Consider the following 15000-nt stretch of genomic DNA (forward strand, 5'->3'; position numbering starts at 1 on the left):
GCAGACCTTCTACCAGTCTGTTGTTACAAGTGCAATTTCCTTTGCAGCCATTTATTGGAACAGCAGCATCAGAGCCACTGACACTAATAAGAAACTGAGAAAGCTGATAAAAAAGGCTGGCGGAGTGCTGGGGACTGCCCGTAGAGAGGGTTGTTGAGAGAGGGATGCACAAACTGCTCAACAAAATGGACAACAACTCACATCCCCTGCGTGACCTACTGCTCAGACGGCAGAGTCGGAGGCGCCTTTCAGTCGGAGGCGGCTTCAGCTCCGCCGTAATAAGGATCGTTACAGGAAGTAATTCCTTCCAAGCGCAATAACAATATATAATGACTCCCCTCTGTGCTGGGAGAGGTGACTTATAAGTATTGCTTCTTACCTACATCATTGCCTGTTTTCTGTAAGTTATGTGTGATTTCTAATTCGTGTGAACTGCTGCTGCAACACTGTAATTTCCCTTTGAGGATCAATACAGTACAGTAATCAATCAACCAATCTTACACACACACACACACGCACACGCACACGCACACGCACACACACACGCGCACACACACACACACACACACACACACACACACACACACACACAAACAGTACATATTATAAAATGTGCACAATGGATATAAAAGTGGATTCGATTTTTACCTTCATTGACTTCGTCATTCTCCCTGTCCACCTGAGCTTTCAGAACATAACGTTTAATGAGGCGCTTCATGATTTTCTGTTAAGAAAGGGCAGGAAAGGGGGAGGAGAGGGAGGAGAAGAGGAGAGAAGGAAGGATTAAGGAGGAAATTATAAGTTGAAAAGAAGAGAGGTGTTTAAAATTACATTTGCGCGGCTGACAGGCATTTACCACTGCAGGGCGACGCACGGTGCAGACAGTCACTGATAGCATCTCTGGTCAAGGGAACATAAATTCACGTTCCTGCGGTCTCACACTTTCATTTCCACTCACATGAAGAACACACAAACACACCAGAGCACAAAAACACGCACAAGGACGCACACACAAACACAACACTCAAATTTCCTCTTACACGTATAATATTGTTCTGTATAGTTCAATCTAATGTCACAGATGCTCACAAACACACACAAAACAGACTTTCCTGGATAATGAAAATGGTTTGAGCACATATGGCACTGGTGTATTGACCACTGACAAAAGAAGCAGACCACACACACACGCACACACACACACACACACACACACACACACACACAGAGAGAGACATGGATCCATGGGTATCCCCTGTGTAACAAACCCTGTCCAGATTGACATGCACAGTTCAGTCGTGAGAGATGGGATTGTGTGATATTGGATCATTAGAGTGTGTTGAGGCCCAGGGAAAAATGAAAACCGCACATTACAGAAGAAGCCATCATATTTCCCTCATGGCTAAAAGCCAATGTCCCCTTGTCTCTCAACCGCCATGCTTTCATCCCTAGTCCCTCATTTATTGAGTGTGTGCACGGCCCACTGTCACTGAGCTTTTATCTTACCTACCCACATCACTCCACTTAATTACTCATCCCCAACCCCCTCCCTGCCTCATTCCATTCACTCTTTCACTCTGTCATTCCCTCATTCCATTCACTCCTTCACTCACTCACTCACCCCCTCTATTTTCCCATGCCAGTCACTCAGTCACAACCTCATTCATTCATCCACTCAGATGCAAACCTTAGACTCGTCGACTCACCGGCTCATACAGAATTGGCTTGGTCATGCACCCACGTGCTCACTCACTCACTTATTCACTCACTCCGAAGGACTAACAGACTCACTTTCTCACTCACATGGTTAGTGACTAATTCACTCTCTATTTCATTTATTCATTCAGTGAGTTATTCATTCATTCAGTGAGTCATTCGTTCATTCAGTGATTCATTCATTCAGTGAGTCAATCATTCATTCAGTGAGTCATTGATTCATTCAGTGAGTCATTGATTCATTCACTCAGTTAGTCATTCATTCATTCAGTGAGTCATTCATTCATTCATTCAGTGAGTCATTCATTCATTCATTCAGTGAGTCATTCATTAATTCATTCAGTGAGTCAATCATTCATTCAGTGAGTCATTCATTAATTCATTCAGTGAGTCATTCATTCATTCATTCAGCGAGTCATTCATTCATACATTCATTCAGTCAGTCAGTCAGTCAGTCAGTCAGTCATCACCCATCTCACTCACGATAGCACAATTATTACTCTACTTCACACTTTTCCCTTCCTTCCATCTAACTTTTTAACATGGCTGCTCCCTGTCCTCTCAGTCTGCAGTCTGTTGGAGTCTTCTCACCTGATAGCGTGTTGGGTTCTTGATGGGCTTCTTCACGGTGTACTCCTCTCGTGTTCGAGGGTACGTTCGGTGTCGCTCCGGCTTAAGGAAATGGAGAAGGATGTTTAGAAAAGAGGGTGCATGGGGTGGAAGCTCTTTATCCCCTTATTTTTAGCTGCATATACTGTCATGCCTACTCCTCTTAGAATAACATCACTGCCAACATCAACAGTGGCTAGCAAACATTTACTTTAAGTACACTTTAAGATTAGTACTATTTACTTTGAGGACACTAGGAGATTAGTACCATGTTTACTGCAGATGTAATGAATATTATGTAGTTCCTCTAGTTCTTAGTAGTTCCATCCTTTTATTATGTTCAGGAGAATTCAAAGTGGTGGTATACATTCAAACGGGTTTCTTAAACCTATTAGCACTGTACAAGGCCTATTCTTAGAGGAAATTAGCTGAATTGTGTGTGTGTGTGTGTGTGTGTGTGTGTGTGTGTGTGTGTGTGTGTGTGTGTGTGTGTGTGTGTGTGTGTGTGTATGTGTGTCTGTGTGTGTGTGTGTGATTGTTCATATCGATGACATCATTTCAGCTCAGGTGAGTGTAATGTTTCCGTAACAGCCTGTTACCCTGCAGGTGGGGAGATAAGCCTGCTAGGTGGCTATCAGTGAGGGCTGTGGGTGTACTCTGATCAGCATAGAGAGACGAAATGGACACAGATATGAACAATCACACACACACACACACACAAACACAAACACACACACACACACACACACACACACACACACAAACACACAGACACACACACACACACACACACACACACACAGACACGCACAGACACACAAAGGATGATTTGGAACCTGCTCTCTCCAGTGCATCCAGCAGTGATTACTTTTCCAAGCAGTGTTTACAGCATTTCAAGCCCCACTTTCCTCTCTTATTTGGCAGGCTAAAGGTATGCACACACAAAGATGAGCTGGCTGTGTGTCTCCCCCTGCTCACTGGTACAGGGACACACACACCAATATACCAACACACACATACACACACACACACACACACACACACACACATACACACACACACACACACACTAAAAACACATACACTCACACTACAAACACACAAACTCACAAATGTGTGGACGCACACACACAAGCAAACACAAACACGCACACACACACACACGCACACACACACACCCACACACACCAAGTATAGCTATTTAAATATACACACAAATCTCTCGAGGCAGCCAATCTGCCCAGGCCTAACATTTGTCAAGTGAAGTCGCAGCTCGGAAAACAGCGCGAGGCCTCTCTGAGCACAGACACAGAGAGAGACAGCAGGCTCTTGACCCAGGGGTCCCTGGCTCACGGCCTGGATGGGCTCAGCAGGTAGGCATGTTGTCAGGGATCCACTTTCCACTGATGCCTGCCCAGGAACACAAAGGAGAGGCCACTGGAGCCAATAGCAATGGCTGACATCATTGGATAATGGGCCAGGGCGCAGGGGATAAACAGCGCATCCAACCCTCTCCCAGGAAGGCGGTCATTGCATTCAAATGGCTTAATTAGTGCGTTAGAAGTATCATCCACTAGATAGTTGAAGCAACATTATGCCTACACTGACAAACCAGACAGGATTTCTTTAAGCACTGAGTTCAAACAGTAAGGTTAGAGTGACTGATGAGGTCATGTGTCACAAACACACGCGTGCGTGGCACTGGAGTTGAAACATCCTAGCCCCCTAGCCATTTGTGAGTATTTCTCAGTATTGGTTGTTATAGCAGACATTATTTAGTTAGCGTAATGCTATTGACATGCTAAATGAGCTTTCATGGAGAGATGTTTGCCACTAACAACCTCTGCCTTCTAATAGGCCAGTTAATCTTTCAACATGGCCTTCCTAATGAATCCTTCACTCAATGCCCTTACTTTAATGGCTATCCACTGACCTTTGGGCGTGAGTTCAGCATGCCCATCTCCAGCTCGTTCTCATGGCGATGACCTTTGGCCTTGCAGAGGCGCACCAGGCAGGTTTTGGTACGCAGAGCCAGGTAGTAGAATGATTTGGGGCTGGGCACCATGTTAAAGGGAGCGGGCAGCGTCCGGCCCTCATCAAAGTAGGAGAGCCACAGCTTGGCCCGGGCAAACTTCCACTCCACATCAGCATCTTCCTGGAAGGAGGGAGAGAGAGAGAGAGAAAGAGAGAGAGAGAGAGAGAAGGGGGGGGGGGAATAAAGGGGGGGAGAGATGGAATGGGGAGAGAGAGCGAGAGAGAGAGAGAGTGAAAGAAAGAAAGAGAGGCAGAGAGAGAGAGTGAAAGAAAGAGAGAGAGAGAGGGAGGGGAAATAAAGGGGCAGGAGAGATGTAGTGGGGAGAGAGAGCGAAGAGAGAGATAGTGAAAATAGAAAGAGGGGGCTTGTAAAAGTCCATCCATTACCAGGAACTAGTCAAAAAGCCATTAATTTGGAGTCCCTTAAGAGAGACCAATAATAATCCAATGATAATCTGTGAATGTCTAAAGGTTATTTTACTGAGCCATTGTTCCTTCATCCCAATGATTAATGTGACGCAGACGTGCCATTCCCATAGAGCTGAGGGTGCTCACCTCTATCTCCTGGTAGGAGTTGTTGATCATGGCGATGAGCATGTTGAGAAGCACCACCACCATGGTGACGTTGTACACCCCGTACAGGACGTAGCCGATGTTCTCGATGAACTTATGATCGTACTTTAGTACCACTGAGATCACTTCAGACAGCCCAAAGATGGACCAGAAGAGGGTTTTAAAGCTCTCCTCCACCCTGCAAACACACACACATACACACGCACACGCACATGCACACACACACAGACATGTACACACACACACACACACACACATGCACACACATGGAAGGAAAGTGAGAGAGAAAGACAGAGAGGGAGAGAGAGAGAGAAAGAGAGAGATTTTGAATAAGTGCTCAGCTCAGTTATTCAACAATTCTACAAACCCACACACATTGACACACTCGCACAAAGAAACAAAAGCCTACAGAAAACTCATATATCTTGGCCCAAAAGCACAATAGCACTATTAATAAAATGGTTGACACGGCAGACGGCAGACTGAATCATTCCTAAGTGAATCTAAAACAATCTTTAATCAGTGAGCACCGGGGGACTTGGATTGTGCATGTATGAGTCGCCCGCAGTGAGAACAGCTGAGGAAAGAAGAGAGATAGGGAGAGAAAGAGAAGGAGATAGAGGGAAAGAGAGGGAGAGGAGGGAGAAAGGGGGGGGAATAACTTCAGGAGAGAGTTCAGAGACAGTGTGCGCTCAGTGGACATATTTTATGAAAATGCCTCGGAGATATCATTTGAACATCTGCCCTCCAGAGGCAGGCTGCCTTGTCTTGTCTCCACCCCCACCCTACCCACCCCGACCCCCTCCGTCCCATCTGAACCTGCCTCTGGGCCAACTCCTGATCCTGAACCTGAACCTGATCCTGATCCGGCTCTCTGTGGATTCGTATGGCTTGTGCTCTCTCCCTGAACCCTGAGCCACCGGGCCGGACCGGGTTACACAAACAAAAGCTAGGCCCGAGTGTCTTGGCTGCTCGCCCACAGATAAATATTGAATGAGCAAAGTTAGGGAGAGGGGTAGGAACAGGGGTTATGGAGGATTTTGACTGTGAAAGTTTGTGTGTGTGTGTAAGTGTAAGTGTTAGTGTACTGGTTGTGTGTGTGTAGAGTGGATTTTTGTAATTATGTGTCTATTTGTGTATGACGAAGCGTTGTTTTTAATGGTTGATATGTGTGTGTATGTAACTGAGGACCTTTGTAAGTCTGTGTATGTGTGTGTACGCATGTATGTAGTGGTGTGTGTCACAAGCACACATAGGCGCAAAAACTTGTGTCTCCACGTGTGTTAATGAAAGAGGGGCTGGACTGCATAGTTAGAATCCTCAACTGTCCTACTTTCAGTTTAAGCCCCTATCCTCACCATGTTGGCCCTCTCTCCTTTCTCCATAGACGTCTGTGGATGTGGACTCGCATTTAAGCTGCATATGAGGGCCTCTACCACACAACAGAGACACCCACTGAGCATGAGACTCATATCGCTATGTGCCGTGCTTTTCAAATTTTCCACATTGTGTGTGTATATGTGTGTGTGTGTGACTGTGTGTGTGTGTGTGTGTGTGTGTGTGTGTGTGTGTGTGTGTGTGTGTGTGTGTGTGTGTGTGTGTGTGTGTGTGTGTGTGTGTGTGTGTGTGTGTGTGTGTGTGTGTGTGTGTGTGTGTGTGTGTGTGTGTGTGTGTGTGTGTGTGTGTGTGTGTGTGTGTGTGTGTGTGTGTGTTTGTGTTACAATGTGTAAGGCAGTAAAGTAGGGGTCATGGACAAAAAGACGAATGTAAAGCGAGGTTTGGGGGGATTTCCAGAGACAGAGATAGTTAATCTCTTTTACAATTAAAGTTTTCTTTAGGCAGCCTCACAAGTAAAAATGAGAGAGGGAGCGAGAGAGAGAGGGAGGAAGAGAGAGGGAGAGAGAGGGAGAGAGAAAGAGAGTGAGAGAGGGAGGAAGTGTTAATCAAAGTCTGAGAGTTTGTGTGTGTGAGTGGGAGCTTTGTGTACACTCTCATTTGTATAAATAATAGTACATACTGTAAATGATTGTGTACTTAAATACTGCTGATGCATTGCACAAAGCATTTCTGTGTTTCAGCATGACTTTTACTAATGGACAAAAAAAACATTTCAAAGCACATTCAAAGAAGCTGGTCCAAAAGGAGCTGACTGCAATTTGCCGACTCGAATCAACATCAGAGACTTTAATTTCAGCACCAATTTTTCAAGTGATTCAAGTGATTAGAACAGTTCCAGCCGAGTGGACTCATTTAGCTCCTGCAAAACAAGCAGTCCTCCTCTACCCCTCGCTGCCCATCTCCTGAAACCCGCTCAAGGGGGGTGGGCGCTGTGCCACTGTGACTCAGCCCTCCGAGCGGTCGAAAGGCAATCACCACGACAACATGGGTCAAATTAAACTCTCTCTCTCTCTCTGTCTCTCTGTCTTTCTCTCTCATGAATCTAATATCACATGAAATGTATCAGGTCTACCTCTCAAACCATCATCATCTCAAATGACTCACCCCTCTCTCTCTCTCTCTCTTTTCCTTCTCCATTGCTCTACCCCACCTCCTCCTCATCCTCCTCCTCTTCCATTTCATTCGTTATGACTTCAGGGAATAAGTGCATCGAGGTATAATTACGCCAACACTATTAGCAGTCATTATAGCTTAACGCGAGATGAAATGGAGAGAAATGCAGATTGGAATCATTACATCTGGTCCAGGAGAACTCTGATCAAAACTCTCCTTTCCCTTCACTATTCTCACTGTCTTCGTCACTCTCTCCTTTCCCTTCACTATTCTCACTGTCTTCGTCACTCTCTCCTTTCCCTTCACTATTCTCACTGTCTTCGTCACTCTCTCCTTTCCCTTCACTATTCTCACTGTCTTCTTCACTCTCTCCTTTCCCTTCACTATTCTCACTGTCTTCTTCACTCTCTCCTTTCCCTTCACTATTCTCACTGTCTTCGTCACTCTCTCCTTTCCCTTCACTATTCTCACTGTCTTCTTCACTCTCTCCTTTCCCTTCACTATTCTCACTGTCTTCGTCACTCTCTCCTTTCCCTTCACTATTCTCACTGTCTTCTTCACTCTCTTCTTTCCTTCATATTCTCGGTCTCTCTCTCTCTAATGCCTTCAGGCGCTGTGCTCTCCGGGTGCTGGCGTGCAGACAGACAGTGGAGGCGTCTATAAATATTAAAGTGCGATTAACATTCCACCTGCCGAGACGGATGGCCATGGCGACGCACGAGTCGTGCGCCACACTCACCGCCTCAGAGAGAGAGAGGTGGCCTTTTAAACGCCTCACTAACATCACCGCTCAGGAAAGGCCATCAGTCTGACTGATTACCACTGAAATGTGTGTGAGTGTTTCTGTTTCAGTGTATGTGTGTGTGTGTTTGTATATGTGTGAGTGTGTGCGTGTGTGTGTGTGTATGTGTGTGTGTGTGTGTGTGTGTGTGTGTGTGTGTGTGTGTATATGTGTGTGTGTGTTGGGGGGGGGATAGTCTGTGGTTAGTATTGATGTGCGAATATGAATAAATATGCTCCAGTCTGCTTGGGTGCCAGTATGAGTGTGTGAGTGCGATATTGCAAGGTAAGTATTTTTTGCATAAATGCGTGTGACAAGAACTGATTTAGCTGGAGCACCAGAATCTCTGCGAGTGTGTGTATATATATATATATATATAAAGAAAAAGAGCAGTGATTTGTGTTTCTGTACTGTAACTAACACGGGGGAAGGGGGATTCGTCTCATCTGAGTGCAGATTTATTCTCTTAAACTGCACGGGAAGATGTTTTACTCTAATCTCCTCCTCCCTTTCTCTCTCTATCTCTCTCCCTCCCTTTCTCTTTCTCTCTATTGCTCTCTTGCTCATCTCCCCCTCATTTGTCAAAGGCTGCTTCTTTCTCAAGTTATGGAGAGGAAATGAAGGGTGTGTGACGCATCCATCAAAATGTCAAGGCAACCACGTGGAGGACACACGCTCTCTCTAGAACACACACACTCTCCCTATCTACCTACCCACCAGCACACACACACACACACACACACACACACGCATGCACACACAAACACCATAACTCCCACCCCCTTCTTCCCCCTCTCTCTTTTCAAACTCTTTCTTTCTTTTTCTCTTTCTATCTTTTGTTCTGTCTGTCCACACAAGGTCAGCACAGAGCAGAACACAGAGTATGTCTCTCTCTCTCTCCTCCGTTCTGACCATCACCTCTTACGTCTGGCTCGTTTTTTATTTTGCTTACAACTCGTAAAACTTGTTTACGTGTCCCGTTTATTCCCCCCCCCCCCCCCTCCCCCCTCTCTTGCTAACTCTTTCGCACTCTCTTTCACCATATTTTATCTTCACTCCATTTCCTTCTTCCTACTAAGGTCAGGCAAGATGTTTTGGGGAGATAGCTACATCGTAAAATGTTTGGACACTCTGTTATCACATACCGCATGGCCTCTCTGCCTCTCTCTCTCTCTTTCGTTCTCTCTCTCTCTCTGTCTGATTCTGGAGTGGAAGCACAGACTGTCCTCTCAGGACAGACAGTCTATAGCCGTGACTCACCCTCAAAAGAAATTCTGCTCAATCCTCTATCAATAATTTGTTGCTTACATAAGAAAGCACTCACATACTTTTCATGATGCACAAAACCAGATCTTCACAAAAGGGACTTTAACGTGACAAATACAGTATACTTTAATCAGTATCTCAACAAGCCAGTGATGACAAAGATGCTGAAAAAAAGAGATTAAATATAAAGAATAATCCCATTCGATCCAAAAAGTCAATTCGTGACTAGCTAGCTCATGGCTCACTGTCTGGAAATCATTCTTACACCTCACTTTGGGTTGTGACATCTGGATTTCTGACTGCTTTATTTTCTCTCTCTCTCTCTCATTCTCTCTCTCTCTCTGTCTCTCTCTCTCTCTTTCTCTCTCTTACTCTTTCAGGTTTAATTGCCTCATGACGTTACCCATATGACAATTAAAATCCAACTGATACATAACCGTACATGTGGTTGCCGAAAACTGAAATGAAACTGCCAGGTATGGGGGTGTGGTGCCAGTGGGATCTGGTTCGGTCCGGTTCATCAGGGAGTGCTTCATGGGCTTCTTGTTTGTCTGTGAGAAATTCGCACTGCCAGACGACAGTGGCACAGCGGCATGCATGGGCAGTGCCAGCGAGGGTTAGTCATGGCCTCAGCCACGCAGGAGGCCCCTGTGTGTATTTATGTGTGTGTGTGTGTCATGCAGGAGGCCCCTGTGTGTATGTATGTGTGTGTGTGTGTGTGTGCGCGCGCAGGTGCGTGTGTGTGGGTGTGACGCAGGAGGCCCCTGTGTGTATGTATGTGTGTGTGTGTGTGTGTGTGTGTGTGTGTGTGTGTGTGTGTGTGTGTGTGTGTGTGTGTGTGTGTGTGTGTGTGTGTGTGTGTGTGTGTGTGTGTGCGTGTGCGTGTGCGTGTGTGTGTGTGTGTGTGTGTGTGCGTGTGCGTGTGTGTGTGTGTGTGTAATTGTGTGTGCACGGGTGTGAGTGTGTGTGTGTGTGTGTGTAATTGTGTGTGCACGGGTGTGCGTGTGAGTGTGTGTGTGTGTGTAATTGTGTGTGTGTGTGTGTGTAATTGTGTGTGCGCGCGTGCGTGTGAGTGTGTATGTGGGTGTCACGCAGGAGGCCCCTGGAGTGGAGCCTGTTGGCTGGTGTGGCTGGGGGTAGGTGTCTCCGTGTTTGCTTCCTGATCTACTCCAATCTGCACCAACATGGTGAGAAGACACACCAGTGTGCATGTCTGAACGTGTCTGCCACATTGTGTTATACTTTTAAGGGGCAGATGAGCTTCATTATATACATTTAAAAGAACTAAATGACTTTGACATGTATGAAAAAAATTCATTTTTTAGATTTAAATAGTTTTTTAAAGTTACAGTTTATACTTTTTCTTTCAGTTGAGAGGCGACCTCTCTATAATGGCATCGATGATGGCATATCTGAGCAGGTATGAGAGGGAGTCTGTCATATGAGATATGAGGGAAGTAATGCATTCATCTATTTCTGGATGATAAGTAGCCTAACTCCACATGCATATAAATATTCCAATGCCTTTCTGTAAACCAGAATTAATCTATAAACATTTGGATCAAATACTTCCCATTGTGTTATCTATTCCGTTCCTCTTCAGCAGGCTTTGCATCTTCCTGCCACAAAGTCGGCTCAGTTCTGTTATTGATCTGAATATCTATATTCAACTTCCTTCGGACTGAATTTTTAGACTACCCTGTGGCGTACCACAGCACTGAACACATTTATCCACATAATGCAATGAAAGTAGATTCATCATAGTATATTCATTGGCCTGGCACGAGGCAGAAATACAGGCCGACAATAATTATGGTTAAAAACATTACTTCGCTAATGAGCGTATGATTTTAAACACAAAATAACGTTGAAATCGGGTTATCCTGGGAATTTAGGCCAAGTCAAAACGCACTTGTAGGGAGTTGGAAAGGTGGTGGAAAAAATAGTTTCAACTGGGCTATTTTAGATAGAGCCTGGTCTTAAGGGCTTTCCAGTTTTCAATAAATAGACACCAGCATGCATATGGACAAGATTGTTTAACATTTTCAAGTTGTTAAGTGTTTTTTCCGCTACCATGGTTTTATATACAATTATACAATATATACTATTTCCGTGCCGTACAAATGATCACAATCTCTCCCCCTCTGCCCTGCATATAAACTGAAGGTCATTAGCTTGATCCTCTGCATTACTAAGGCAGCCAGAGTAAAGGCTGTTGGTTCCAAGGCTAAGCAACATGAACTGCATGTGAACTTGTCTGCTAATGCTAGGTAACCATCCAGAGGAAATAAAGGTTTTAGTCATTTCTGTATGCACTTGTCCAGTGGGATGTGTGCTTCCTGTAAAACTGAATTTAAAAAACTAAAGTTTAAGCCAAGGCCTCTCAGGCAGGATCTGGATCAGACGTCCTTTTTTGTAATATTTATTTTTTTTAAGATTTGTTTTTGGGCTTTTTGCCTTTAATTGATAGGACAGTGAAGGTTTGGACAGGAAATGAGATGGAGAAAAGAGGTGTGGAGTGACATGACAGCGGGTCGGATTAGAACCCGTGTCCCAGTGGGCGTTCAAGCCTGTATATGGTTGAGGCTACGGCTTGCGCCACAGTGCCCCCCAGAGGTCATTTTTAAGGTCATGACCTTTAGGGTCATGTCATGCTTGAACATTTGAACATTTGAACTGATGCTCTCTTTGTTGTGCTGTAGAACTTCATTGCCTTGGTGTTACGTGTGTACTGTCTGTGTCCCATGCTAATGAAGGCAAGATGAAGTGTCAATTCAGACTTGTTACACAGTCAAAGTGAACAGTGCTGTTTTGTCTGCCGTCTGAATGCGACCCCGCTTCACTCCCCACCTCTGAGTCAGGAAATCGGTCTGTCACTTTCAATCGTTCTAGCTGCAGTTTGTACACACGGGCTTAATTAGATCACAAGCTCTTCCACATGCTGCCTCGCTCTTTCCCTGCCTCTCAAAGAAGTCAAATCATAAAGCTTTGCTCATTGACATAATTGTTGCCTAAACAAGTTCCGCTTTCAGCAATTACCTGTTAAATGTTCGATAAATACCATGTGCTGACATCCTCAGTATTAAGACAAACATGTTTGTGCGTCTGCATCTCTCTCCATCCATCTCTCTCTCTCCCCCTCCTCCTCCTCCTTATCCTCCTCCTCCTCCTCCTCCTCTCTCTCTCTCTTGTTCTTTCAGCATCTCTGGTGTTGTTCATGCGATTGAGAGATATCTATGGATAAAAACACTCAAGCTCTGTTTTCCATTAACCACCACACCTGTTCCACCACATCACTGTCTGAGCCAGGAGGCTTGACCAGCATGGCCCTGACAGACACTCAAACACACACACACACACACACACACACACACACACACACGCACACACACGCACACACACACACACACACACACACACACACCCACACACCAACACTCACACACACACACAAGGGCGCGATGATGACAGCACCCAGGAGGTGGCTGAGAGCTATCTTTACTTCCGAGGCTCCTGAGGTCATCGCGGCACTCGGGACAGAGTGGAGGGGTGGCGGCAGTGGTGACGGCAATAAGACAGTCTGATCATGACCGGGCCGGGGCTCAGCGTCTGGTCGTCACTGGAAACGGAGTGGCTGTGACCTCAGGGTCGCTGCGCTCAATGGCTGTGTAGACATGCGGAATGTTGATCAGCTTTGTCTATGACTGTGCTCTAGTAAGGTCGTGGTGCACCATGACAACACGGAATGGGAGTTTGGTTTCGAATGAAAACATCAGATGTTTTTCAAAACCTATACAGTGGGGAAAATAAGTATTTGAACCCCTGGCGATTTCACAAGTTTGGCCACTTGCAAAGAAATGTGTGATCTATAATTGTAATGGTAGGTGTATATTAACAGTGAGAAACAGAATATCAACAAAAAACCCAGAAAAATGCATTTTATAACATTTATGACTTTATTTGCATTTGATGCAAAAAATAAGTATTTGAACCCATAGCAAAACTGACTGACAAAAATGACATATTCAGCATTCCCCCCCCTGTCAAACACAGCAAGTCGAGTTGATGCCAAAGAGCTTGATTTTGGTATCATCTGACCACATTCTGTCTCCCAATCCTGCTTAGAATCATTTAAGTGTGCAATGGAAAACTTCAGATGGCCCTGTACATGCGCTTCCTTGAGCAGGGGGACCTTGCGAGTGCTGCAGTACTTCAAAAAATTATGGCGTGGTGTGTTGCCAATGGTTTTCTTGGTGACTGTGGTCCCAGCTGAGATCATTCACAAGCTCCCCCTGTGTAGTTCTGGGGTTATTTTGCACCTTTCGAATGATTACTGATACCACATGAGGGGATATCTTGCATGGAGCCCCAGACCTAGAGCGATTAACATTTGTTTGGTGTTGCTTCCATTTACGAATAATCGCACCAATAGTTGTCTGCTTCTCACCAAGCTGCTTGCCAATGGTTTTGTAGCCCATTCCAGCCTTGTGCAGGTCTACAATCTTATCTCTGACGTCCTTGGACAACTCTTTGGTCTTGCCCATGGTGGTGAGGTTGAAGGTGTGAAGTATGATTCTTTGGACAGGTTTCTTTTATAAACGTCACCAGTTGAGATCAGGTGTACCTTGTTAGACCTAATGAGGACTAATCTGTGTGCTTCTTGGGCACATAACTGGTCATTGTGAGCCAGAATTCTTGCTGATTGCTTGGGGGTTCAAATACTTATTTTTTGCATCAAATGCAAATAAAGTCATAAATGTTATAAAATGCAGTTTTCAGAATTGTTTTGTTGATATTCTGTTTCTCACTGTTAAAATACACCTACCAAGACAATTCTAGATCACACATTTCTTTGCAAGAGGCCAAACTTGTGAAATTGGTAGGGGTTCAAATACTTATTTTCCCCACTGTATATGAAGTATTGATTTTCTCATCTATTCATGTAAGTATCCATCCAGCCAATAATGACATATGCGTCCTTAAAATATGTAGGCTATGGATGCATGCATATTCATGTTTGTTTATGACTGAATGTAAAACGGTAAACGCAGTCAGTGGTGTGGGCAGTTTTCATCTCTTAGTCTCATCAAAAGACAAGTCCACTCTCAAGTTCATCTCAGGGCTACTGTCCTACTGTCCTCACTGTTTACTTAATCTCTAATGAAGGACATCTTGACCAAAATGTGTCTGAAGGTAAAATCTTTGAATTTCGATGTGTGGAATCACAGTGAATTGCACTTATTTTGTTGTCTTGTTCTTCTCCCATCTTACCATAAAGGGCAGCAATTTAAGAAAAACTAGAGATATGTAAACTGTCTCTTTCTCTCTGTTTGTCTTTCTTCCCTGGCCTCTGTCCCTCCCTCCCTCCCTCTACTTGATGTCTCTCCACTAGCGGGGCGGGGGTGGTGGCGCCGGTGCTGCTGTGTCATGCTTGGCCGTGGGCTGGGCAGACCGAGGGGGGCTGACTGTTGTTGATCCACTGCTGAAGGACCCCACAGGGGCAGCCATTA

General features: G+C 45.1%; 1 protein-coding gene across 1 annotated transcript in view; it reads right to left on the reverse strand.

Moving 5' to 3' along the window:
- The window catches only part of trpc7b (transient receptor potential cation channel, subfamily C, member 7b), a gene marked incomplete at both ends in the record, with an annotated part of 44725 nt that overhangs the window by 919 nt on the left and 28806 nt on the right, over positions 1-15000 (reverse strand). Inside the window, 4 exon segments of the mRNA XM_080841293.1 lie at positions 649-724; positions 2308-2388; positions 4259-4480; positions 4915-5110. Coding sequence (XP_080697419.1) covers positions 649-724; positions 2308-2388; positions 4259-4480; positions 4915-5110 — 575 coding nt within the window.

The sequence above is a fragment of the Sprattus sprattus genome (genome assembly GCF_963457725.1).
Source record: "Sprattus sprattus genome assembly, chromosome: 6".
Classification (NCBI taxonomy): domain Eukaryota; kingdom Metazoa; phylum Chordata; class Actinopteri; order Clupeiformes; family Clupeidae; genus Sprattus; species Sprattus sprattus.